The following is a 24,400-nucleotide window of genomic DNA, read 5'->3' as shown; positions in this document are numbered from 1 at the left end:
GATGACATTTCCCCCATCTGTGCATAGCCCTTCACTGTTTACAAAGTGCTCTTCCAAAATGTCATCCTGTGGGGAAAAAAGTGGTTTGAGGCCTTTCAGACCCTACCTTAGAAGAGGCCTAGACTTTGTAGCCTTTTCAGAGTTTCCATTGTGTTGAATCCACGTGTGACTGGGGGTCCTAAAGCAAGGAGCACACTTCCAGCTTCCCCCAAAAAGGCCTTGTTTAGATTGCTGACCATTAACGCCAATGCTAACCACCGGGGTCCGCAGGGACAAATGAGTGGGCCCCACTGATAGGCCCTGAAATCCAGGATTGTTCAAACCCCCCAGGGGCCTGAGGATCTGACTCAAGACCAGCTGTTCTAATCCAGAGGTTTTCAGAAGAACAATATAAGAGACAGACAAAAGCACAACTGCTCTGTGAGTCCAGAGCCCAGTGGAAGCCAAATGCCTTCTCCCTCCAAACTACCCAACCCCCATTTCCATAAAGGGCATGCCCAGGGGTGTAATTTTAGGGTGCAGGGGAGAAGGAAAAGCCCTGCTTTAGACTGACTTCTCGTTTTACAGACGAATAAACAGACCCACAAACACCAGGGCTGGTGTAGCAGAGCCCCCACAAAGCAGCCTTTCTGGAAGAAACCCAGATGGAAAATTTCTTTCATAATCTTCTTAAAGAGAAATTGATTGGGACATATTTTATCTTCATTTTTAAAAATTCTGAATTAACATACCACAAAATTAACTTTTTTTGTATGTACAGTTATGTTTTAACACATTTGTGTAACTACCTCTGCAATCAGGACACAGAGCAGTTCCATCACCCACAAAATTCTCTTATGCCACCCCTTTGTATTCAGACCTTGGCCCCACCCCAGCCTCTGGCACATACCAATCTGTTCACTGTTCCTTAGATTTGCCTTTTCCAGAATGTCACATACATAGCATCATAGAGGATGTAACCTCTGGAGACTGGCTTCTTTCAGTATGTCTTTGAGATTCATTATGTGTTACTTTTTTATAGCTAAGTAGTGTTCCATTGTATGGATGACCACAGTTTGTTTTAATATTCACCCATTGAAGGATATTTGGGTTGTTTCCAGTTTGGGGCAATTTTGAATAAAACTGCTACAAACATTTGTATATAGGTTTTTATGTGAACATAAGTTTTCATTTATCTAGGGTGTATACCTAGAAAGTGGGATTGGTCAGTTATATGGTAAAGGTTATGTTTAACTTTATAAAAAAACTACCAGACTTCCAGAGTGGCTATACTGTTTTGCATTCCACTATGAGAGATCCCCTTTCTCACTAGTATTTGTTACTGCCAATATTTTTTATTTTAGCCATTCTGATAGGTGTGGGGTATTAGCTCATTGTGGTTTTAATTTGCATTTTCCTAATGGTTAATGATGTTGAGCATCTTCTTGTGTGTTTCATTGCCTTCTGCATACCCTCTTTGGTGAAATGTCTATTCAACTCTTTTGCCCATTTTAAAATTGGGCTGTTTTCTCACTCTTGAGTGTCGAGAATACTTTATATATTCTGGATACAAGTCCTTTGTCAGATAAGGATTTGTAAATATTTTTCCCAGTCTAGCTTGTCTTTTTATTTCTCTTAGAAGTATCTTTTACAAAGCAAAGTTTTTAATTTTGATGAAGTGCTACTTGCCAGTTTTTCCTCTTATGGACTGTTGTTTTGGTGTCATGTCTAAGAACTCTTTGCCTAACCCCAGATCACAAAGATTTTCTTCAATGTTAGAGTTTGAGGGTCTAAATTTTTGACTTATTTTTATGATCCTTTGGTATAAGGTATGAGGATTAGTTTGAGGTTCATATTTTTTCATATAGATGTCTAATGGTTTCAACTACATTTGTTGAAGACTGTCCTTTATTGAGCTGTCTTTGCTCCTTTGTGTAGGTCTGTTTTGGACTCTTTATTCTGTGTGATATATGAGTCTTTCTCTTCACCAATACTACACTATCTTGATTACCATAGCTTTGAGGTACGTTTTAAAGTCAGATAGTGAGTCCTCCAATTTTCTTTTAAAAAAAAATAGTTTGGGTTATTCTACTTTCTTTGCCTTTCATATAAATTTTAGAACCAACTTGTCTGTATCAACAAACTCCTACTGGGATTTCAATTCAGAGTGTATTAAATCTTTTGGCCAATTTGGGGAAGAATTGCCATCTTTATTCTGTTGAATCTTTTTTTTTTTTTAAAGATTTTATTTATTTATTTGAGAGAGAGAGAATGAGAGACAGAGAGCACGAGAGGGAAGAGGGTCAGAGGGAGAAGCAGACTCCCTGCTGAGCAGGGAGCCTGATGTGGGACTCGATCCCGGGACTCCAGGATCATGACCTTAGCTGAAGGCAGTCGCTTAACCAACTGAGCCACCCAGGCGCCCTATTCTGTTGAATCTTCCAATCCATGAATATAGTATGTCTCCCCATTGAGTTAGGTCTTTGATGTCTTTCATCAGTGTTTTGTGGTTTTCAGCATACAAATCTTACATATTTTACTGTATTTATACCTAAGTATTTCATTTGAGGGAGAGCATTGTGAAAAAAAAATTTTTTAATGTTGGTTTCCAATTGTGCATTGTTGGTACTATATAGAAATACAATTGATTTTTGTGTGTTGACTTTGTATCCTGTGACCTTGCTAAGAGCATTTTTGTAGATTCCTTGGCAATCTACATATAGACAATCTTGTCATGTGCAAATAAAAATAGTTGTATTTCTTCCTTTCCAATCTGAATGTCTTTGATTTATTATTTTATTTCACTGGCTGTGACTTCCTGTATGATGATGAATATGAGGGATGAAAATAGACATTCTTGCTTTATTCCTGATCTTAGAAAGTGTTCACTCTTTTACCATTAATTATGATGTTAGCTATAGGCTTTTTGTAGTTAAGGAAGCCCTTTATTAAGTTAAGGAAGAGTAGTATTTCTCCCCTTCTATTTACTGAAAGAGATGTGTGAATTGGTGTTATTTCTTCTTTAAATGTTCAGTAGAATTCACCAGTGAAACCATCAGGACCTGGAGATTTCTTTTTCAGAAGGATTTAACAATGAATTCAATTCTTTTAATAGTTAAAGGACTATTCAAGTTATCTATTTCATCTTGGGTGAGTTTTGGTAGTTTGTGATTTTTCAAGAATAGCTCCATTTCATCCAAGTTGTCAAGTTTATGCACATAGAGTTATTTGTAGTATTCCTTATTATCTTTATTATCTGCAGGGTCCACAGAGATATCACCTTTTCATTCCTCATGCTGATAATTTGTCTTCTCTCCTTATTTCTTTGTTAGTCTAGCTAGAGGTTTATCAATTTTTAAAATCTTTTTAAACAACTACCTCCCTTGTTTTTTATTTTCTCTATTGTTCTTCCCTTTCATACTTCATTGATTCCTATTCTGCTTGTTTGAAGTTTACCTTGTTCTCTTTTCTAATTTCACAAGGTAGAAACTTAGATTATTGATTTCAGACCTGCATCCCACCAATTTTGATATGCTGCATTTTCATTTTTGTTCACTTCAAAATATTTTCTAATTTCTCTTGAAATGTTCTCCTTTACCCATATATTATTTAGAAGTGTGTAGCTTAATTTCTAAGTATTGTAAATTAAACCACCAACCAAATAAAACCACCATTTATCTGTTATTGGTTTCTATTTAATTCCATCATGATCAGAGGACATAAGTTGTATGATTTTATTTCTTTTAAATTTGTTAATGTTTACTTTACCATGTAATATGTGGTTTATCTTGGTGAACGTTTCATGTGCACTTAAGGAAAAAAACATTATTTTGGATAGAGTGGTCAATAAATGTCAGCTTATTGATGATGATTGATGGTGACTCCAGTTCTTTTATACTTGCCCTGCTTTTCTGTTTACTTTTTCTGTTGATTACTAAGAGAAGAGTGTTGGATTTTTTTTTTTTTCCAGAGAGAGAGAGAGAGCACAAGCAGGGGGAGCGGCAGGCAGAGGGAGATGCAGGCTCCCTCCTGAGCAAGAAACCTAACATGGGACTCGATCCCAGGACCCTGGGATCACAACCTGAGCCGAAGGCAGACGCTTAACCTACTGAGCCACCCAGGCGTCCCAAAGAGAAGAGTGTTGGAAGTATTTAACTAAAATTGTGGATTTGCCTACACCTCCTTTCAATTCTATTAATTTTTGTTACATGTATGTTGAAGCTTTGTTGTTAGGTACATACATATTTAGGATTGTTATGTCTTTATGATAAATTGGTCTTTTTTTCAGTATGCAATGTCTCTTTACCCTTCTTAATTTTTTGAAATCTACTTTGTCTGATATGACTATAGCCACTCCAGCTTTGTTTTAAGTAGTATTTGCATGATATATCTTTTTATATCCTTTTACTTTGAACCTACTATATTGTTAGATTGAAATGGGTTTCTTGGGGCCCCTGGGTGGCTCAGTCGGTTAAGTGTCTGTCTTTGGCCCAGGTCATGATCCCAGGGTCCTGGGATCGAGCCCCACATCAGGCTCCCTGCTGAGCCTGCTTCTCCTTCTCCCTCTGCCACTCCACCCTGCTTGTGTGCTCTCTCACTGTCTCTTTCTCTCTCTCAAATAAATAAATAAATAAATAAATAAATAAATAAATAAATAAATAAAATCTTAAAAAAAAAGAAAATGGGTTTCTTGTAGACACCATATAGTTGGGGCTTTTTTTTTACATATCTAATCTGTTTTTTGAATAGTGTGTTTAGAGCAAAATTATCAATATTTGGATTTAGGTCTACCATTTTGTTTTCTGTTTGTCCTCTGTTTTCCATTTGTTTCCCTTTTCCTGCCTTCTTTTGGATTATTGAATTTTTTAAAGTATTCCATTTTAATTTTATATAGTTTTTTTAGAGGTTACACTAGAGAATATATTTTACATACTTAACTTTTCAGAATCTATTTAGAATTAATATCTTAACCACTTCCCTCTGATATTCAATGGATAATGTATTAGTTTTCTTTTGCTGCTATAACAAATTACTATAAACTCAGTGGCTAAAAACAATACCTATTAATATTTCACAATTTCTGTAAGGCAGAAGTCTGGTTGGGCTTGACTGAATCTTTTGCTTAGGTTCTCACTGGCCAAAATCAAATGTTTCATAAGGCTGAAATCACGTGCTTTTTTTTTTTTACTGGAGGCTCTGGGGAGGATTCTGCTTCCAAGCTTTTTGAGGTTGTTGATTGAATTCAGTTCCTTGTAGTTATAGGACAAAGGACCCCATTTCCTTACTATCAGCTGAAGGCTGGTCTTTTCTCTTAGAAGCTGCCCACATTCCTTCAAATGCTATCCAGGGGGTTGAGTCCCTCTCACGCTTTGAATACCTCTGACTTTTCCTTCTATTGCATCTCTCTGAATCCAGCCAGAGAAAATTCTCTGCTTTTAAGGATTCGTGTGATTAGATTAGGGCTGCCCAATAATCCGAATAATCCTGATTTTAAAATCCATAACCTCAGGGGCACCTGGGTGGCTCAATCGTTGGGCGTCTGCCTTTGGCTCAGGTCATAATCCCAGGGTCCGGGGATCGAGCCCTGGAGCCCCGCGTCAGGCTCCCTGCTCCACGGGAAGCCTACTTCTCCCTCTGCCACTCCCCCTGCTTGTGTTCCCTCTCTCGCTGTGTCTCTGTCAAATAAATAAAATCTTTAAAAAAAAAATAAAGTCCATAACCTCAATTAGATCTGCAAAGTCCCTTTTGTCATATAGAGTAACATTCACTGTTTCCAGGAAATATGGCAGGGACATCTTTGGAAGGGATGGGCATTCTGCCTATCACAGTTAATTTCTATTGATCTATCTCAAGTTCACAGAGTTCCCTCTGTCCATCTCCATTCTGCTATTAAGGTCATCCAGGATATTTTCAAATTTTGATGACTATAATTTCTTAGTTTTAAATGTTCTATTTGGTTATTTTCTGTATCTTCTATTTTTCTTCTAATTCTTTTTGTCTTTTCATTTGTAAAGTCTTTTTCCAATTAATTCCATCCAGGTCATCTCAGTGTTCAGACTTTCTTGGTTCTTTGTATGTAGAGTAATTTTGGATTGTATCCTGAACATATTGAATATTATGTTATAAGACTCTAGGTCTTGGTTAAATCCTATGGAAAATGATGAATTTTTGTTTTAGGAGGCAGTTGACCCACTGAGGTTCAGTTCTGATCTGCCTCCTGTGGACTGGTAAAAACAAGACTACGAGCACAAAATGGAGTCATTTATGCTAAGCCTCATGCCACCAAACTGAGACTTAAATTAATTACAGTTTTGGCCCTACCAGAAATGGAATCTTAAACCAGTTGGTCAGGAGTTGCCTGATCAGGGCGCCTGGGTGGCTCAGTCAGTTAAGTGTCTGCCTTCAGTTCAGGTCATGATCCCAGGGTCCTGGGATTGAGCCCCACACTGGGCGCCGTGCTTAGCAGGGAGTCTGCTTCTCCCTCTGCCCTCCCCTTCCTACCGCCCCCTTGTGCTCACTCTCTCTTTTTCTCTTTCTCTCAAAAATAAATAAATAAAATCTTAAAAAAAAAAAAAAAAAAAAAAAAAGAGTTGCCTGACAGGACTAGTTAGATAATCTGCCTGATAGATCCTTGCCATCCCCTAAAGAAAAATAACCTTGCAATATCCTACCCACTTTTTTGCCTAAAATAACTTCCTTATACCTAATCCCATCTGCCTATAAAAGTCTTTCATTTTGTACAGCTCCTTAGAGCGCCTTTGTTTCTGCTGGATTGGATGCTGCTAGATTCATGAAGCTTTGAATAAAGCCAGTAAGATCTTTAAAATCTACACAGTTGGGGCACCTGGGTGGCTCAGTCAGTTAAGTGTCTGCCTTCGGTTCAGGTCATGATCCCAGGTCCTGGGATCAAGCCCCACATCAGGCACCCTGCTCAGCCAGGGAGCTGCTTCTCCTTCTCCCTCTGCCACTCCCCTTGCTTGTGCTCTCTCACGCTTGCTCTCAAATAAATAAAATCTTTAAAAATTAAAAAAATTTAATAATTAAATAGAAGCTACACAGCTGAATTTTGTGTTTTGAAAGGGCCATGGTTCCTGGCACCTGGGTGGCTCAGTCGGTTAAGTTTCTGCCTTCGGCTCTGGTCGTAATCCTGGGGTCCTGGGATCGGACCGAGTCCCAAACCGGGCTCCCTGCTCTGTGGGGAGCCTGCTTCTCCCTCTGCCTCTGCCTCTCACTCTCAATCTGTCTCTCATGAATAAATAAATAAAATCTTCAAAAAAAAAAAAGTCTTTAAAAGGGCCATAGTTCCAACGTCAGTTCAATTTTCAAAACGTTGGCAATACACTTTAGATCTGTCCTAAGTCTGTGCCACCCAGGGGTCAGTCAGAAATCTGGGTGGTCTACCTAGTTTAGTTCTGAAAGTCATTGGAGTACTATTTAGAGTCAGATCCATGCATGGAACCTAGCAGTTCATATGCAACTTTATGGGATCCATGTCTCCAGCTCCTTCCTCTCTGTGATCTCCCCCACATTTTCGAGTGTTCAAGGCCACCCATTCCCAGGTCCTCCAGCTGGAGATCAGGGCCTTTGGTCTCCCTGCTCTGCTGCACACATTCTGCGACTGGGTCTGCTCTGGAGCCAAGTGACAGGATGAAGAGAGAAAAGGCATTGGGAATTCCTTCCCCTGCCCCACACTCCCTCCTCCATACATTGTTTTTCAGGCCACAGTTCTTTTAGTCTGAGAGGATTCCCCTCAGAATTTTAGGTGATTTCCCAGCTGCCATTGCCATCAACTTTGCTGCTGCCCTGAGTTTTAACTTGAGCATGAGGTTTGCCTGGGGGCAGGGCAAAAGAAGAGAAAAGGGAAAAAGAAAAAAAAAAAGGTTTCCCTTACTTTGTCCTTAAGGGACCCTCCTTTCTACTCCTCAGACCAGGAAGACAGAGCTTCTTGGGGTTTTTTTTTTCCATGCCCAGTGCACAGTTCCAGGAGCCACACTGCCTTTGAGACCAGGCCAAGAGATACAGGAACAAAAAAACAAAACAGGAAGCTTACCGCCAGATTGTTTATACTTCAAGTTCTGATTCCCTTCCCCAAACCACCTGCTACCATTTCGTTTTCTGAGCCCTCAGAGAGCTGCTCCATTCGGTCCAGCGTTTTTAGTTGCATTTGGGGGAAGGACAGATGATGCTTACTCTATCTTACTCAGAACTGGAACCCCAAGAAATTTATTTTTAAAGATATATGTCCACTTGTGGAAAAAGGAAAACAAATATGGTCCATCTACAAGACTATTTTGATAACCAAGTCAATATTTTGGTATAGTGGTATATTTCCTTTCATGCATTTTTTTCATAGTGGAAATCTAATTTTGGATCCTCCTCTTTAAAATTATTCTTTTTAATTTTCTGAATTGGTTGTGGTAGGATCAAGATTTCATATCCTAAGTGGAAGAGGTTGAGATTGAGGGCTCTTGAGAGGGTCCCCTTTTCCCAAATAGTTCACTCTGTTCCTTCAGACTCGGTAGCCCTTTACTCAAACAACCTAGGCAAAGTAGGTCATATTGGAGCTTTACCATATCCTGTAATAGGAAAGAATGAAATGATTCTCACAGCCCAACATCCTGGCTTGGAGCAGGGATTCCAGGTCTCTGTGATTTTATGAACCTTTAACTTACCCACTTTAAAAGTCTAGAATTTCTTTCTTTATGATGAATGAAAAAATTAAATTTGGTTTAAGAAGTTTCTGTGAAGTTCATAATGCCCTGTCAGAGAAATAGTGACACGCTAGTGGCCCTGGGGATTTCCCTGAACAACCTCTGTTAAAAGGGTGATCTCATTACAGACCCCAAGGACAGGTAGCTCTTGACCCTGAAGCACACAACCCTGTTTACCTATACCCTGGGATGTTACATCCAAATGCCCTAAGAATCCATCCACCTTCACCTCTGGATTTAGGATCGGTATCACTTAAGAAGCCTGAAAGAGAGTCAAAAGGTAGATTTTCATCCTGCCTTGTTACTTCAGGCAGACCCTGGAATTTTTCTGAATTCTGCCGACTCCATAAAATGGAGTCACAATGGCATCTGTGGTGACCCTAAGGGTGTGTCCCAGAGACCTCCAATTACAGAAAGTAAAACTGACCAAAGGCAGTGTGAAATCTATCACCATGTTTATACTGAGGCTAGACTTCCCTCGGACTCCTTCTAGCCAGTTCCTGAGCACAGCAGGGATACTAAGGCAGACCCATTCCTGGGAGACGTGGGGCTCTTCTGGTTGCCTTCTTTGCCTCAAGAGCTCTGATGGCCATGCTGAACCTTCCTTAGACCACAGCATGGTCAGGAACATGTCCACCCAACCTTGCTCCCCTCTCTCCTCCACTCAGAGTCTTACCTCATGGTCTGACAGGTCTCCCAGCCTTCCCAGCTCCCTTCCCATTTTCTCTCACAGATGTTTGCCCTCATAAAACCCTTGCACTTTTCTTTCCATCTTGGTGTCTGCTTCTCAGAGGACCCAGAGTAAATCACCATCCTGCCCACCTCTCAGAGGTGCCAGGAGACACCCCAAAGCAGAAAGCTTTCAACATCTGTAAAAGCCTCTTGCCACAAATGTTTCTAGACTCCCCCGTGACAAAACATTTGTAATGCTTTTCCCCTGAAGACAAAAAAAATGTTTTGCTGCCTGAGCTGGGAGACACCCGGCTGGCAACTTCTGTGGCAGACACTCCCTGTGAACCTGGGCCAGACCCTACATACCTCCATAACTTCACACCCTGGCTCTGTTCTCTAGAGCAGAGTTCGGAGCAGGAAATGGCAGAATCCCCAAAATTCGCAGATAAAGCCCTAACCCTGCTGTTCCCCGCTTTGCATCAGATTTTTGCTATGGTCTGAATATTTGAAATTCATATGTTGGAAACCTAATGCCCAAGATGATGGTATTAGGAGGTAGGGGCTTTGAGAGGTCATGAGGTCATGAGAGTGTACCCATCATGAATGGGATTCATGTCCTTATAAAAGAGGCCCCAGAGAGCTAGTTGCCCCATCTGCCGTGTAAAGCTACAAAAAAGTGACGCAGAAGAGGCCCCGCACCCAACCATGCTGGCACCCAGACCTCAGACATCCAGCCTCCGGAACTGTGAGAAATAAATTTCTGTTGTTTATAAGCCACCCAGCCTGTGGCATCTTGTTATGGCAGCCTGAACAGATGAAGCTAATCATCTTGGTTCTTCCTTCTCTTTGGGCTTCAGTTACCTCATATGTATGACAAGGATTGAACTAGATTTGTGGCTTTCAAACAGGGTTCATGGGAAATTTGGCAGAGGTGTCTCAGGGGTGAGGGGTTTCCTCATTCAGCTAAGGTGCCTCAGCTTTGGCTTGTTTGATATTGGGCTCCAGCATAAGATGCACAGACAGGGTTCTTACACCAGAGAAAATTTACGTACAAAGAGCAATGCCCTGCTGCACCAGAATCTACCCAGCTGGGATGCTGGCAGTGCTTAGAGAAGGAGGGAGGGGCACATGATGAGTGGGCAGAAGGGTGCCTAGATACTGGGAGGTTCCATCAGGCACAGGGAGTGGGGGTGGCCTCATCTAGCTGGAAGAATCACTGGGAGTGGGCTTGGAGATAGCAAAGCATCCAGGGCTTCAAATACCAGACCAAGGAGCCCAGACCTTCTCCTGTCTGTGAGTAGGGAGCAAAGAAAGCAGCCTCCAGCCCTCACTGAGCAAACATTTTCCAAGTGCCCACTATGGGCAGGATCCTATAGTACTGTATCCGGGAGGACACACAGGTGCAGCCAACAAAATCCCACCTGGAGCAGGAGACTCCCGGACTCATTCCCCGTGGCCCCAAGCTGTGTCCCCCTCAATCTCTCACTCAACAAACACTCACTGGTGTGGTAGCCAGCCTGAGCTGACCTCAAAGATCCCCTCTTCTTGGTATTCATGTCCTTAGGGTAGTCAAGGTGGGAGGGCCCATACTGGATAGGGTTGACCTAAGATATCAGAGAAATGACAGTATTAGAGTTAAATAATAAATGAAGATATTAGAGAAATGAGTGTGACTTTTGAAATTGGGTCACAAAGGATATTGTGGCTTTTTGCTCTCTTTATCACTCATTTTGAGAGAAGCCAACTACCATGTCATAAGGACACTCAGGATGCCCTGTGGAGAGGCCCACGTGGCAAGGAAGCGAGGCCTCTGCCAACAGCCATGTGGATGACTGGTCTTGGAAGTGGACCCTCCCGCCCCAGTCAAGCCTTCATATGACCCACAGCCCTGGGCGACATCCAGAACTATTCCACTAAGCCACTCCCAAATACCTGATCCACAGAAACTGTCAGATAATTCATGTGTGTTGCTTAAGCCATAATGTTTGGGGATAATTTGTTTACCCCAAATCTATACATCTGATGGTACTCTGTGCTGTGCCCACGACACTGTCCCCACTGTCCTCTGGGCCACAATACCTCTTCCCTGATCTCTCTACCTCCTGTCGATTTCCTCTTCCATTTCCCCTCCACATAGGATCCAGACCAAACTAAAGGGACACTCTCAAGAAAGTGTGTTTGAACAGGCTCTTGCCTGCTCAAAGCCTCTCCCATGGCTCTATATTGTATAGTGTGTTCTTTCCAGGAAGTACTGGCAAGTGAGCTGGGGGCAGTGTGATGGTAAGAGTTTCTGGCTCCCTGAGCTGATTTGGGAACAGAGCAGAAAGCAAGAAGAGCCCTTGTTTGCTCTTGCCCCTGGAATGACAATCCAAGGGCCCCCTGGGGAGGTTGGGAGGGGCCCCCTCGCAGCTGGGGCTGAGACAAGGCAGGGGCTTTGTTCTGAATCCACAATGGCAGGATGCCCAGCACAGACCCAGATCCCCGGCTTCCTCCAAAGCAGGCAAGGGGTGGGAGCTGGGGCATCCCTCCCACTGTGTTCTAAGAGCAAGCCCCCAGAGTGAAAGGCTGTGGGGGAGGGAAGTGGCTAGTATGAAAAGCCTTGGGAAGGAACTAGGAATTCTGTTAGTTTCTCTTGTGAGTCAGTCTGCTAACATTTCTTGAGGACCTATTAGGTTTCAGGTACTATTGCTAAGTACTTGCCACACATTAGCCCACTGCAGCCCCCTCCCCAAGCTAGCCAGGGTTCCGTTCTACTGCTGCCGCCACTTAACACACAGAGGCACAGGAGGAGACGGCCCTTGCCTGGAGTCACACAGCTTAGACAAAGCCAGAGCTGGGGTTTGGACCCAGGTCGGACCCCTGTTCCTGACTAGTATTCTCTTCCACCTACTCTGTCCATAGCAGGCCCCGTGCTGGTGCTGGGGAAGACAGTGGTGAGCAGGACAGCTGTCTTGGCCCTTGCCAGAGCCCAGGCTGGTGGGGAAGAGAAGTGATACACTAGTTCTGACAGTGGGATGTGCTCAGTGCCCAGCCTGAGTGCAGGGAGCTGGGGTGACCTTTAGCTGCGGCTCTCAGCTCAGCTTTGCATGGAGCAGGACAGAGGTAGGGGTAGGAAAGAGCTTCCCAAGGAAGGTGACATCTGTTCTCCTGGGGACAAGGCTTCCCTGCAGGGACTTGGATACAAAGATTGAGGCTTGGAGAGGTGGAGTGACTTGCCTGAGGCAATCCACTAGTAAGAGGCAGAGCCTAGAGGGACAGTGGCCTGGGATGGAAATCACCCACCAAGCCCTTCTTACCGGTTATTCCAGCAATCCTCACTGCCCACTCCCAATGACCCTGTGACACCAAGAGAGACCAAATGGGTCACACTGTGAGACAGGGGGCCAGGATACAAACCCGGGTTTTCTGATAGGGCTTTAAACATGACCTTGAGGGAATCTCCTCAGTGCTGGAGAGTCCCCAGTCTGGTGACAAGCCAGCCCCAAGGTCAAGCACGGCTCCGATTCACCCCTGCCCTCTGCCCCCACAACCACCAAGGGCTGGCTCTGATCTGATGGGGTTTGGGGGCTGGGGTAGGCTCACCCTTCAGCCAAGCATTCCATGGGGGTCCAGGAGCCAGGGTGAGGGTGCTGCAGGGAGGCTCCTACTCTGGCAGAGGGGCTCCCTGGAAAGAGAAAGGGTCCTGAGTACTAGTGAGGCTCTGCCCACCCAAAGACATCTAATCTGTCCTGTCTGGCCAAGCCTCAGAGTGGAGGCTGGAAATGCCCAGGCTGCACAGGGACAGGGCTGGGCCAGCGGCATCTCTGAGTCACAGGCAGGGTGGGTAGCGAGTGACTCAGCCTGGGCCCACTTCCCCTCCAAAAGGCCAGCCTGGATGGAGGCCAGGGCCAGGAAACCCTGCGCCTGTCCTTCCTGGGCCAGGTGCCTGAAGGAAGTCAGTGAGGATGGAAGGTGGAGCCCAAGGAGAGGAGAAGCGAGACAGGAACCTGGTGAGGCCGCTGGGGGCCAGATCCTGATGGTCTTGTGGTCTGGGGCAGGAAGTTCTGACTTTGTTCCAGGAGTAGTGTAGAGCCCCATGAGGTGTGTGTTTTAGAAAGAACCTTCTGGGGCTATGTGGAAGGTGGAGTAGAGAAGCCAGAGCAGAGCAGGGAGGAAGCCACTGCCACCATGCAGAATGTGAGCAATGGTGGCCTGGCCAGTTAGAGAAGGGGACCCAGACAGGCCATGATGGGTAAGGGAGGATGTCCTCATTTCTGGGTGGGCAGCTAGCAGCCAGTGGGCCCAGAGCTCTCCCTGGATTTCCTTGGCTGTCACTCTGAGGAATGACACAGGTATACAAGCAAAAATAGTTTATTTGAGAATGGAAGACCCAAAACTGGGGGGCCCAGGGGTGAGGCTACAGCAGCTGCCTGGAGTTGGCAGATGACCCCAATCCCCAGGGGATCCCAGCAACAAAGAGACCCTTCCCTGGGCCCCCTAGCTGCCTCCCCCACTTCCTGGAGGAAGGATTGTGCAATTGCCAAGAATCATCATCGTCGTCATCAGAACATGGTGAAGTTTTCAAAGTTTGGCCAGCAATTTTTGGAGTAGTAGTTGATGCTCATCCTAATAATCAGTCCGAGAAGCACAGTGACTGTGCTAGGTCTGGACCCACCATCCAGTGGTGAGTGAGGTCTGTGGTCAGAGGCAGGCAAGGGACAGGAGGTGGTTCTCTCCGGGAATCCCCATTCCAGCCTCCAAGGTGGCCCTTCCAGAAGGCCCCTCTCTCTCTCCCCTGGCCCCAGTGGCTGCCTGCTTTCTGCTTTTCCCATGGCCACTGGCCAAGGTTGGATTCAGGCTGGGCTGTCCCAGGGAGCCCAGGTGTTCCCCTAGGTCTCAAAGACCTTTGCCAGTCCGGCCCCTCCTCCAGAAGCCCCGGCGGGCAGCCCAGGAGGCCACAAACTCGCAGTTGTGGTAAAGGAACATTCCTGAAAGGGTGAGTGCAATGCCCACGTAGCTGAGGGCACTGAGGCGGCTGCCAAACAGGAGTCGGGACAGGATGAGGTTGCCCACGACAGTGAGGTTGCCCAGGACGTGGACGGTGAGGGCGGAGGTGAGAGCCAGCAGGAGAAGCTGGCCAAGTTGTAGAGCACGGACAGCAGGCAGCTGAGCAGGACGCAGGCCCAGAGCTGGGAGCTGGTGGGAGCGGGCGGCAGGGCTACGCCCGCCTCCAGCACCAGGGCCGCACCCGCCAGCAGGCAGAAGCTGGGCAGCGAGGTGGCATACAGCAGGGTCACCGCGTCCAGACTCTCCTCCTGCAACAGGGCACCTGCAAGCAGGACAGCAGCCATCAGCACCCCGAGGGAGGCGATCCCACCCCACCTGACTGACCCGGCAGGGGCTCGGGGGGCCCATCACCCCCGGAAACCTGCCCCAGTCCCTCAGGCAGAATTAGTGGCTCCTGCTCTGTAACACGACAGTCAAGAATCCAGTCACATCACCTAGCCTGTGACCTGCGTCCGCTCCTGACCAGCTATGACCTGGCACTTACCCATCGTATCACCTGCAGAGTTGGGTGATAACACCTCATATGCAGCGTTGTTGTAAAGATTAAAATAGATGACACTTATAAAGTCTTTGTAAGGTAAGTACTTACTGAATGTAAAAAGGTAAATAAATAAGCCTGTTATCATCCACTTCAAACTGCCTTCCGCAGTTTGAAGCAGCAGCAATAAGCTGCTTGTGATAGCCAAACGATCAATAAACATGAAATGTGGCTCAAAAAAAAAAAAAAATCTTGGGGGGCTCCCCAGGCCCTGGAGAAAAATATCCTAGGTTCTTTTTTTTTTTTAATGTTTTATTTATTTATTCACAAGAGTCAGAGAGAGAGAGAGAGAGAGAGAGGCAGAGGCAGAGAGAGAAGCAGGCTCCCCACCTAGCAGGGAGCCCGATGCGGGACTCGATCCCAGGACCCTGGGATCATGACCTGAGCTGAAGGCAGATGCTTAACCATCTGAGCCACCCAGGCGCCCCCAAATATCCTAGGTTCTTAACCAGGTTGGAAGGCCCTATGCCAAGTGACCCTGACCCCACCTTTCTTGGGTTCAGTCCCCACCCACCCACCCACTACCCCACACTGCAGCGCCCACCACCATAGCAACAGACAGGCCAACAGAAGGTCCCAGCTCTGCCACTTCCTAGCAAAAAAAGAGAGTTTTACAATAATAAATTGACGTCAAATGGCGAGTTCATTCATTGCTTCATTCACTTATGACCCTGGGATGACGGGAAAACAACAAGAAAGTCATTGTTTGCCCCTTGGCTGTCACTCACTGTTTATAACTGATAATCAGCATCTTTTGCTACCAACACTAAGGCTTGTCGAGATGAATCCAGGACTAAGAGGAAACCTTATGGTTTTGCAAGGAAAGAGAGGATCCTACCAGCTTGCATATGTGTGAATGTGTGCATGTGTTTCTATGCTTACACATGTTACTACCCAGCTGTTCACAAAGGAAGCAGTGCCCATCATCAAAGTCAGACACTGCTCGGGTGAAATGACAGTATTTGCACACTGGTGATGATGTTTTGGGGCCTTCTCCTAGCTTTGGTGGAGAGAGATGAGTAACTGATGGAGGCCCCCTCCCAGGGCTCTTGGAGCCTCTGTGCATTTTCTGACACACGCTTTCCAAAGAGCCACAGGGGTGCTTACTCATAGGCCAGAATAGGAAAACTGTATTTCTCTCTCAATTTCATTTTGATGTTTTGGCTTTGTTCTCTAGGCAACAGTCCCTCCAGCTCAAGCATTTCTAGAAATGAACAGATAATTGGAATGCTTCCTGCTCCCTTCACTCCAAATTTAGCACTATTACAAGCGGCATGTGGCTTGTACGTTAAAGGTCCCATCACTGGAAGGTGTCTAGGTGAACCTCACCGCCTCCAAGGTGGCCCTTCCAGAAGGCCCCTCTCTCTCTCCCATGGCCCCAGTGGCTACTGTGAGGTAGCCAGGCAGAAGGTCCTAACCTCCCCACCACCCCCAGCCCCTTGTGCCCATTCTACATCCCACCCAGCCCTCTGCCTGCCCTCTGCCTGCCCTCCCTGCAGCCCAGGGAAAGAGCAGTGATCCTCTGCCACAGGCCACTCGCCCCACCCAGGGCCCCCAAATGCCAGCCTATGGTCCTGCCTCCTTAATGATCCCTCCCCGGCTAGCCCCACCAAACCCTCCATTTCAACTTCTCCTTCTCTAAAGGCAATTTTGTTTCAGCATCTGAACACACCTAGGCTTCTGCCACAGACAGACAAAGGTTCCCTAGACCCTCTGTTCCTATGGCTGCTGGGTTAGCCCATCTTTGCTCTGTCACCAGCTGTGTGATATCACACAAGTCACTCTAGGTCTCATCTCCTCGTGTGTAACAACACCGCCCTCACAGGAGCGTGCGAGGTGCTGAGCTCAGGGCCTGGTGCCCGGCGGCGACTGCTCGCCACGGCAGCTGTCATGATCCCCCACGCTGCTCCTGCCGGCTGCCACCCGGGCCCTGGCAAGGCCTGCCTCCCACTCCCAGAATGCTCTCTCCTCTGGTCTCCCCAGGAAGAAGAAAACTGCCCCCGACCACACCTGTGCCCACCTTGGCTCTAGAACTTTTCTCCTGCCCTTGTAGTCTCTGCCTCTGAGTGCATCTCCCCACCAGCCTGAGAGCTCAGGCAGGGATCAGGTCAGGCTGCTCTCTGATGCAGGTGGGTACAGCTGAAAGCAAGTTCAGCAAGCTGGCACCCCTCTTCCCAGCCTCTCTGGGAGCACAGCCCCACCCTGGGCCTGCAAGCGGCCCAGATTGGAAGAAAGAGACTGGCCCTGCCCACGGCTGCCTGGGTGCTCCTCTTCCTGGACTCTTACCCCTACTCCATGCAGTCTGCTCTCAGCCTACCATTTACACTCTAGTCTGAATCTGGAACCCCTGGAAGTAGAAACCTTCTCTTGTCCAAAACTCACCTCACATCCTGGCTCCGGTCTGTTCCTCCCCATCTCTGCCAGGCTCCCATCTCAGTTGGTGGGGCCTCCAGCCTCCTAAGCTCCCTGCTTAGCACCCTGAGCCATGTCCCCTAACCAGCCTGCCAATTCTGCTATCAGAGCCATTAATAACCCACCCACTGAAGGAGTACTTGCCTGTGCCAGGCCTCAGGCCAGGTGTTGGGGGACATGGAGAGGCCCAAAGCCAGTCCATGCCCTCTCAGCCCTCCTGTCTGGTGGGATGCAGACAGGTAACCAAGTGGCTACAACACAGGACATCAGAGCTGTGACAGGGGAAACAGAGGGTATACTGTGGGAGCCTGGAGAAAGCACCCAACCCACCTCGAGGGCCAGGCGGTTGACACCTGGGAGAGAAGGAGGAAGCTGGCAGAAGCCAAGAAACATCAATGCCAGGCACCCACTGTTTCTGAGGCCTGGGTGAGAAGCAGGCATGCTGTGGGCCTGAAGACTGGGCTCTTCCCAGCCCTGTGACCCTGCTGGGGTGGGGTGGGGGGGGGCAAGAGGTCAGATTTTCCACTTACCAACTCATGCTCAGAGCTCAGGCCCAAGCTCAGTCACCAGCTCTCATGTAACCCGAGGGCAAAAAGAGCACGGAGCTTTGGCCCTGCCTTAGGGCCCAGGAGGATGGGGAAGATGCGAGGGCAGGGCTGAGCTCTGCCGTCTACCTTCCCTTGCCTGCAGGCTGCCCCCAACCCCCCTATAGCACCCTTGAAGCCCCCTCCTCGTTCTCCCAGGCCTAGGTCACAGATCTCAGAGCTGGAAGGGGAGAGAGCACGGGGCCCCTGGGACTCCATCAACTCCAACCCTCCTCCTCTGAACAGATAGGGAGACTGAGGCCCAGATAAGACCCAGATCGGCCCAAGGTTGACCAGCAAGTATGAGCAGAGGTATGGCTGGATCCCAGGCCTCCCCACCCCAAGTGGGCACCCTGCCTTCCCCCACATCTCCCTTAGGTTGAGGCAGAGAGAGGGTGGGGACTGTGACTCAGATGCCCCTTGAGACAGAGGGGAAGGCATCCTCTACCCTCAGACCCAGTGATTTAGCAGGGTCTAGGCCTGGAGCCTCCACCTCCCCTTCTGCCCAGGGCCCCCCTGTCTCCTTTCTTCAGAAGTGAGGTCACCTGGGACAAATCATGAACCTCTAGGTCTCAGTTCCATGGGCTATCAAATGAGAATGAAGGTGGTGGTTGCCATGGCAATTCAAGGTCAACAAGGAGCATGGGGACTGTTACACTGCAGCTCTCAGTAAACATCAGCCCTTCCCAGACTTAGCCAAACCCCTCAGCTTCCAAATCCCAGCTCAGGGTCTCGCCCTCTTTCTCTCTCCTGGGTCCCCACTATCAGGTCTCCTTCAGGGTCCACAGCCTTACGCCACATCACTTGGACAGCACGGAGTCTGACTGCCTGGGTACAGACCTTGCCTCTGCTGCTCACTAGCCACATGACCCAGGGCAAGTCTCTACGGGTCAACAGGGACAACAGAGTGACTTCCTTCATCAGGGCAGTATGGAGATCCAATGAGATAAAGGGCTTGACAAAACATGAGACACGGATCAATGGCAAATTATTAAATATCGGCTGGGGTGTAGAGCCTAAGTTTGGGGCTTGGAATTCTCTGAGCTGTCGGTCCTTTCCCAGCCTCAGTTTCTGCCTCCTCCAAAGTCACGAACCTCAGTTTCTTCATCTGGAAGATGGGAAAACAGCCATACCCCTCACAGGGCCATCCAGGCCACACCCCCACCCCAAACCCCACCTTCTCAGCCAGTGACCCAGGCACTCACTCTGCTGGATGGACTTGAGGCCGCGGAGGCAGGTGGCAGCCAGCAGGAAGCCGCAGCCAGCAGGCGGTGTCCGGAGCTCCCCGGCCAGGCTGCAGGCTGCCCCCAGGCAGAGGGGGCCCATGGCGGCAAATTGCAGTGGGTGGTGGCGCCGGCCGAGCAGCAGCGCGGACAGGGCCAGCGTGATCAGTGGCGTGGTAGTGGTGGCCAGCTGTGCCAGGTCCAGGGGCACAGCGCTCAGGCCCACGTTGCCACAAGCCATCGAGGTGCCGAAGGTGAGACTGAGCAGCAGCACTTGGAGGCGAGTGCGGCGGGGCATGGGGCGCTGTGCCCCCCAGCGGCACGCCAAGGCTGCTGCCAGCATGTGTAGGGCGGAGAGCAGCAGGGGCCGTCCAAAGCCATGCACAGTGAAGATCCACTTGTTGAGGCTCGACATGCTGGCCCCTGCCAGCAGCCACACCAGAGCTGCCACGGCCACCCGAACCCGGCCAGGCCGCCCAAGGGCCTGCCGGGTGTCGGGCGGCCACTCGGGGGACCCAGCCGCCCGAGCACCACTAACCACTGCCTCCGCTGAGGTCATCCTGCCGTCATGGTGCTCCAGGGGGCAGCGACACATCCGTACCAGTGGGTCCGGGGCAGGAGGACGGCTCCCCAGTGACCAGCTCTGGGCCACCGAAGAGTCCCACTCTGGGCCAGGCCCGAGCGCAATTCCTCAGACAGATGGGCACTGCTTCTTGTACCAGGCCTGTGCCAGCCAAGGTCCAGGAGCTATGCGGTACTCCTGGCTCAGGCAGGGCAGAACCCAGGCCGAGCGGCTGGCATGCCAGCCTCTCCGGTGCTCAAGCCTGGCCTAGTAAGCTGCAGGCACCTCTGCCCGGTCCCAGGTGAAGTCTCCACTCTTCTTCCCGCTTTGAAGCCGATTCCACGATTAGGTGGAATCCTCGTTCCTTTTTCTCTTCGGTCCAGACCCCGCGACCCACTGCTCGTTCAGGCCGGGCCCAGGCCTGGCAGGGGCGATCCGGGAACCGGCTCCCGGTGGTGCCTGGTGGTCGCGGCTCGCTCCCTCCGACAAGTGCGCCCAGGCCCAGCGGCTAGCTGACACACCGGCCCGCGCTCAGGCCGGTGCCCGGCGATGAGCTCGGCTCGGCTAGGCTCTGGCAGAGGCCTGCGCTCCAGCTCCGGCTCCTGGCGGCTCCGGCTCTCGGCAGCTCGGGCTCCGGCTCCGGCTCCTGCAGCAGCTCCAGCCAGGCTTCAGCCCCGGTGGGCCCCGCGGGCGAGGCCCCGCGCTCTTAGGCCCCCTCCACCGCCGCCGCCCGCGCCCCACCCGGAAAGTTGAGCTGAGCCCCCAGCACCGCCCCTGGCTAGGCCCCGCCCCCGGAGCCGGGAGGGATGTCTCGCTCCTCCCCCAAGCCGCCCGCTCACAGCCCCCCCCGCATCCGCCTAGCAGTCCCCCATCAGCAGAGCCCCCCAGATGGAGTGGCCAGGCTGCCTGTCCCCTCTCCCCTAGCAGTGGGGAATCAGGCCTCTCCATATCCAGCGCCAAGGCAAGCCCCCCGTAGAGACCTATGCAGTGCGGGGACAATGAGGTGCCTTTCTGAGGGAGCCCAATAAAACCCCCAGCTTCACCGGGGACTGCAACTTCAAGGACCCCCGCCCAGGGACCCTCATCCCAGGACCAGTCTCGGGGCCACCCGATCTCTGGCCGCAGTTATTCCGTGAGACCTCAGCATCCAGACGAGTTGGACCACCGGGCCCCTTAAGGCCCCTCCATAGCCCCTCCCTACTCCCACGCTTCCTTCCTGTCCCAGCCCAGGGCCGGCCCCCTCTAGGCAGACACCGGGAACTGAATCACCAAGGCCACCCACATTTGTGGAAGCGGGGTACCAGCCAGCATCTATCCCTGGCCAGCAGCTCCTGGGCACTCAGAACTGACTCACAGCTGGACTTCCTGGGGTCCACCCTCTGCCCCCAGCCCTAGCAGGACAAAGAGCCCTGGGTGGGCTGGCAGCCAGAGCAGCTGCCACTAAGCCCTTGCCGCTGCCTGGGTCTCTGCTTTCCCATCTAAACGACGGATGCTCTCTTTGCTCAGGGTTGGGGAAACCGCGCACCCCAGAGCAGAACAAGCTGAATCGGATTCCAGGCTGGACACTGGACTCTCTGAGCTCCGGAACCCAAGTGCGCAAGAACCAAGGTGGAATGCCTGGCGCAGGTAGGTGCCCACAGCCAGCTGCGAGCGTCTTTCCTGACGTCGGGCTTCCTTCCCTGCGGAAGCTGCCCACCGGAACACGGCTCACCCTTAGCCTGTTGTCTGATCAGCAAGTCCTGAGGACAGCAGCCTGTCGGGAGGAAACAAGACCGCAAAGGGCTGAAGACAGCAGCCTGTCGGGAGGAACAAGACCGCAGAGGGTAACCACTTAGCTCGGTCCGCGGCGCCCTCTCGTGGTAAGACTGTGGAATGACAAGTGCCCCTCAAGCCCCATCATAATCACTGGACAAGGATTAGCACCATCTGTGTCCTCCGCACTCCCGCCCCCGCACCCCCCGACACCCGCCCCCAGCTTCACCGGAGACCTGCTGAATCAGACGCTCTCTGGTGGGCCCAGGAATCTGCATTTTTACATTTGCCTCTGGTGATTCCGATGCCTGCTGGAGCCTGCAAATAGCTGCTTAATAGTCCAAATTGTAGGGCAAAGGATTTTCAGGTCAAGGACTAAAATAAGGGGGTATTTAGACAGGGTTTCTCCAGGAGGGGTTGTGGGAGAGAAGCTGAGCTAGCCAAGAGAGCAACCTCCCTCCCCCCATACTTCCTGAAGAAGAGGAATCAGTGCCGTCTAAGGGTTATATTCTTTTTGAGATGTCAGTTTTCCAGGAAATTTCCTTTAATTAAAAATAATAATAATAATACTTTAAAAACTAGGTAAACACCCTTTCTCAGAGCTGAGCTAGCAGGGAGTGGTAGGCAGTGTTTACAACTCCTCCAAGACTGCCACAAAGCAGCTCCTACCTGCCCTGCCTGATAAGGGGTGGGTTAGAGGATTATTCAAGACGAGGCCTGAGTGGGCCATGATGGGATGGAGAGAGCTGCCCACACTGCGGTGGAGGGGGAAGGGAGAGGCCGAGGGCACAGCTCAAAGCAGGGGTTGTGCAGCCTGAGTGCTGGTGGGAGATTCAGACTAGGTCTGTCTGGGTCCAGAGCCCTAGTTTTTAACCTGCCTTGACTTGTAGACAGCAAGACTCTCCATAGGATTTTCCCTTGTGCAAAAATGGGGGCAGGGGGCTCCCTTCCTGTCCCTGGGGTCCATCCAAAAGCCCAGAGCAGCCCAGAGCAGGCTGCCCTTGCCCACAGACTCCCAAATCCCTCAGATCCGATCTGATTGCTGCCCTTTGGGGCCCCAACCTGGAAGTAGGTGATTCAGGGAGGGACTCTGGGAGGCACCAGGAGCAGGAGAAGAACCCGTTCCTAGCAACTGGGCTGCAGAGGCTGTGGGACAGACCTCTCCTCTCGTCACTGCATGTTCCTAGATAAATCATTTCACTGCTAGGGCCTGTTTCCCCACCTGTGACATGATGAGCTCACAGGCATGAACATGCTAAGCAAATCCAGGCGCCATCCCATGGCTGTGAGAGAGGGGAATTGGTCTGTCTGGAGGTCTACAGATCTAAGTGCAGGCTAGACACAAAGCTGGTCCCCAGTCCCCAGGGGGAGCCTGTTTATCAGACTCTCACTATGGGGCTCTGCACCAGACATGCTTATGCTCTCACCCACACCCCTTCTCACGGTCCAGTAGATTGTACCAGGCTAGACACCTGGCCCAGAATCCACAGGCGGGGCTGGGCTGGGCAGACCCCCTCTCTAGGCTTTGGGACATAGGCTGAGGAAGTGAGAGGGGGCTGGGGAATTGAACTGGAAGGTGACAGAGTCACTGCTGGGGCCACACTCTGAAGAAGCTGATGGGGGAAAAGACAGACTAGTGAGCATTGTGGAGGTGATGGAACTTTGAGCCCCAACGTCTGTTTCCCTACCACCCGTGGCTGCCCCTGAGTTGGTGGGCTTGATTTGAGTAGGATTCAGTAGTTTTCTGCTCCTCAGAGCCAAACACACCCTGACTAAATCGTCCCTTTGGAGGGCAGATCACACCCAGTTCGTGCGCCCTCGAAAGCCCAGTGCAGGGGCATCCCTGTCCTTCCCATCCACCCTCTCTCTCCGGCCCGGCCTGAGACCTGCCACTGCCAGTCTCCTCTCTGTGGGAGGGGCCTGTGGCTTCCTCACTTCGTGTCTCCGTGACAGGCAAGGAGACAGCGGGGGGGGGGGGGGGGGGGGGGGGGGGGGGGGTTTCCTGTGGTGGCAAGTACCTTCGGGGCCGAGGTCAGTGGGGGAGGGTCTGGGCTCTGCCACCTCCAGGCTATGTGACCTGAGGCAAGCCTCAGACCTCTGAGTCTCCACCCTTCTTCAACAGTACTATAGAAGAACCACAGAGCATGGAACAGGTTCTGAATCCTCTGAGAAGGGCCCCTGATGGTGATCAAGGAGGGACAGGTGAACAAGCCCTTTGGGGTTCTGGGCACAGACCTTCAAAACAGGCTGTGTCTTCGTGTGGCTTTCTGATACTCTGACGTTTGTTTCAATATAAGAATTTTTTAAATCATCTACTTCCCCTCCCTGTCCAGACCCCAAATACGTGAAACTGGAGCTCTAGGAAGAGGGATCTATGTAACACACTGTCTAGCACAGAGCCCCTCTGAGGGCAGGCCCCCCCTCACCTTCGTGAGGTGGGGCATGTGAGGTGCCTCCCTGGACTGAACCCCACTTCCCAGAGGTCAGCCCAGAGTTCAGGGCCCTCCCACTAACAGGCAAGGTCCCTGGCCCCTGGCCGCTGAGGCCTGGGGTGGTACCCTGACTGTGTGTTGAGGAAAAAAAAAAGCTCTAGGCTCCTGGGCCTCCAGTTACATTTAGGTTCTGTCATGTAATCCAACAACCATGGAAGCCCCCAGTTTTCAGTGTTTGCGTGGAAGAGCCAGGAGGCCACCCCAGGCCAGGCCTGTGTCTCCTCAGGCCATGTCCCCTGCCTGACATTGTGGGTGAGTCACACGCCCTTGCTGAGTACCAATTTCCTTATCTGCAAAGTAGAGATGAAAACAAAAATATCCACAACCTCAAGAGTTGTGCGAGAAAGCATCTAGCAAGGATATGTTCCCTAAACAGTAATCAGCGTTGACATCACCAGCACTGCTCCTTACCAGCCCCCGGGAGAATGC

General features: G+C 50.1%; 1 protein-coding gene across 1 annotated transcript; it reads right to left on the bottom strand.

Moving 5' to 3' along the window:
• Positions 1-13,696: 13,696 nt before the first annotated feature.
• Positions 13,697-23,434, bottom strand: SLC35E4 (solute carrier family 35 member E4). The gene is given in 3 exon segments (XM_027577088.2): positions 13,697-14,470; positions 14,473-14,670; positions 19,148-23,434. Coding segments are annotated over 3 exon segments (1,044 nt in total). The 5' UTR covers positions 19,761-23,434; the 3' UTR covers positions 13,697-14,237.
• Between the last annotated feature and the right edge of the window lie 966 nt (positions 23,435-24,400).

This window comes from Zalophus californianus, chromosome 14 (assembly GCF_009762305.2).
Source record: "Zalophus californianus isolate mZalCal1 chromosome 14, mZalCal1.pri.v2, whole genome shotgun sequence".
Taxonomy (NCBI): Eukaryota; Metazoa; Chordata; class Mammalia; order Carnivora; family Otariidae; genus Zalophus; species Zalophus californianus.
Note: the sequence above shows the minus strand (reverse complement) of the source record. Positions and strands in the feature narration are given on the sequence as shown.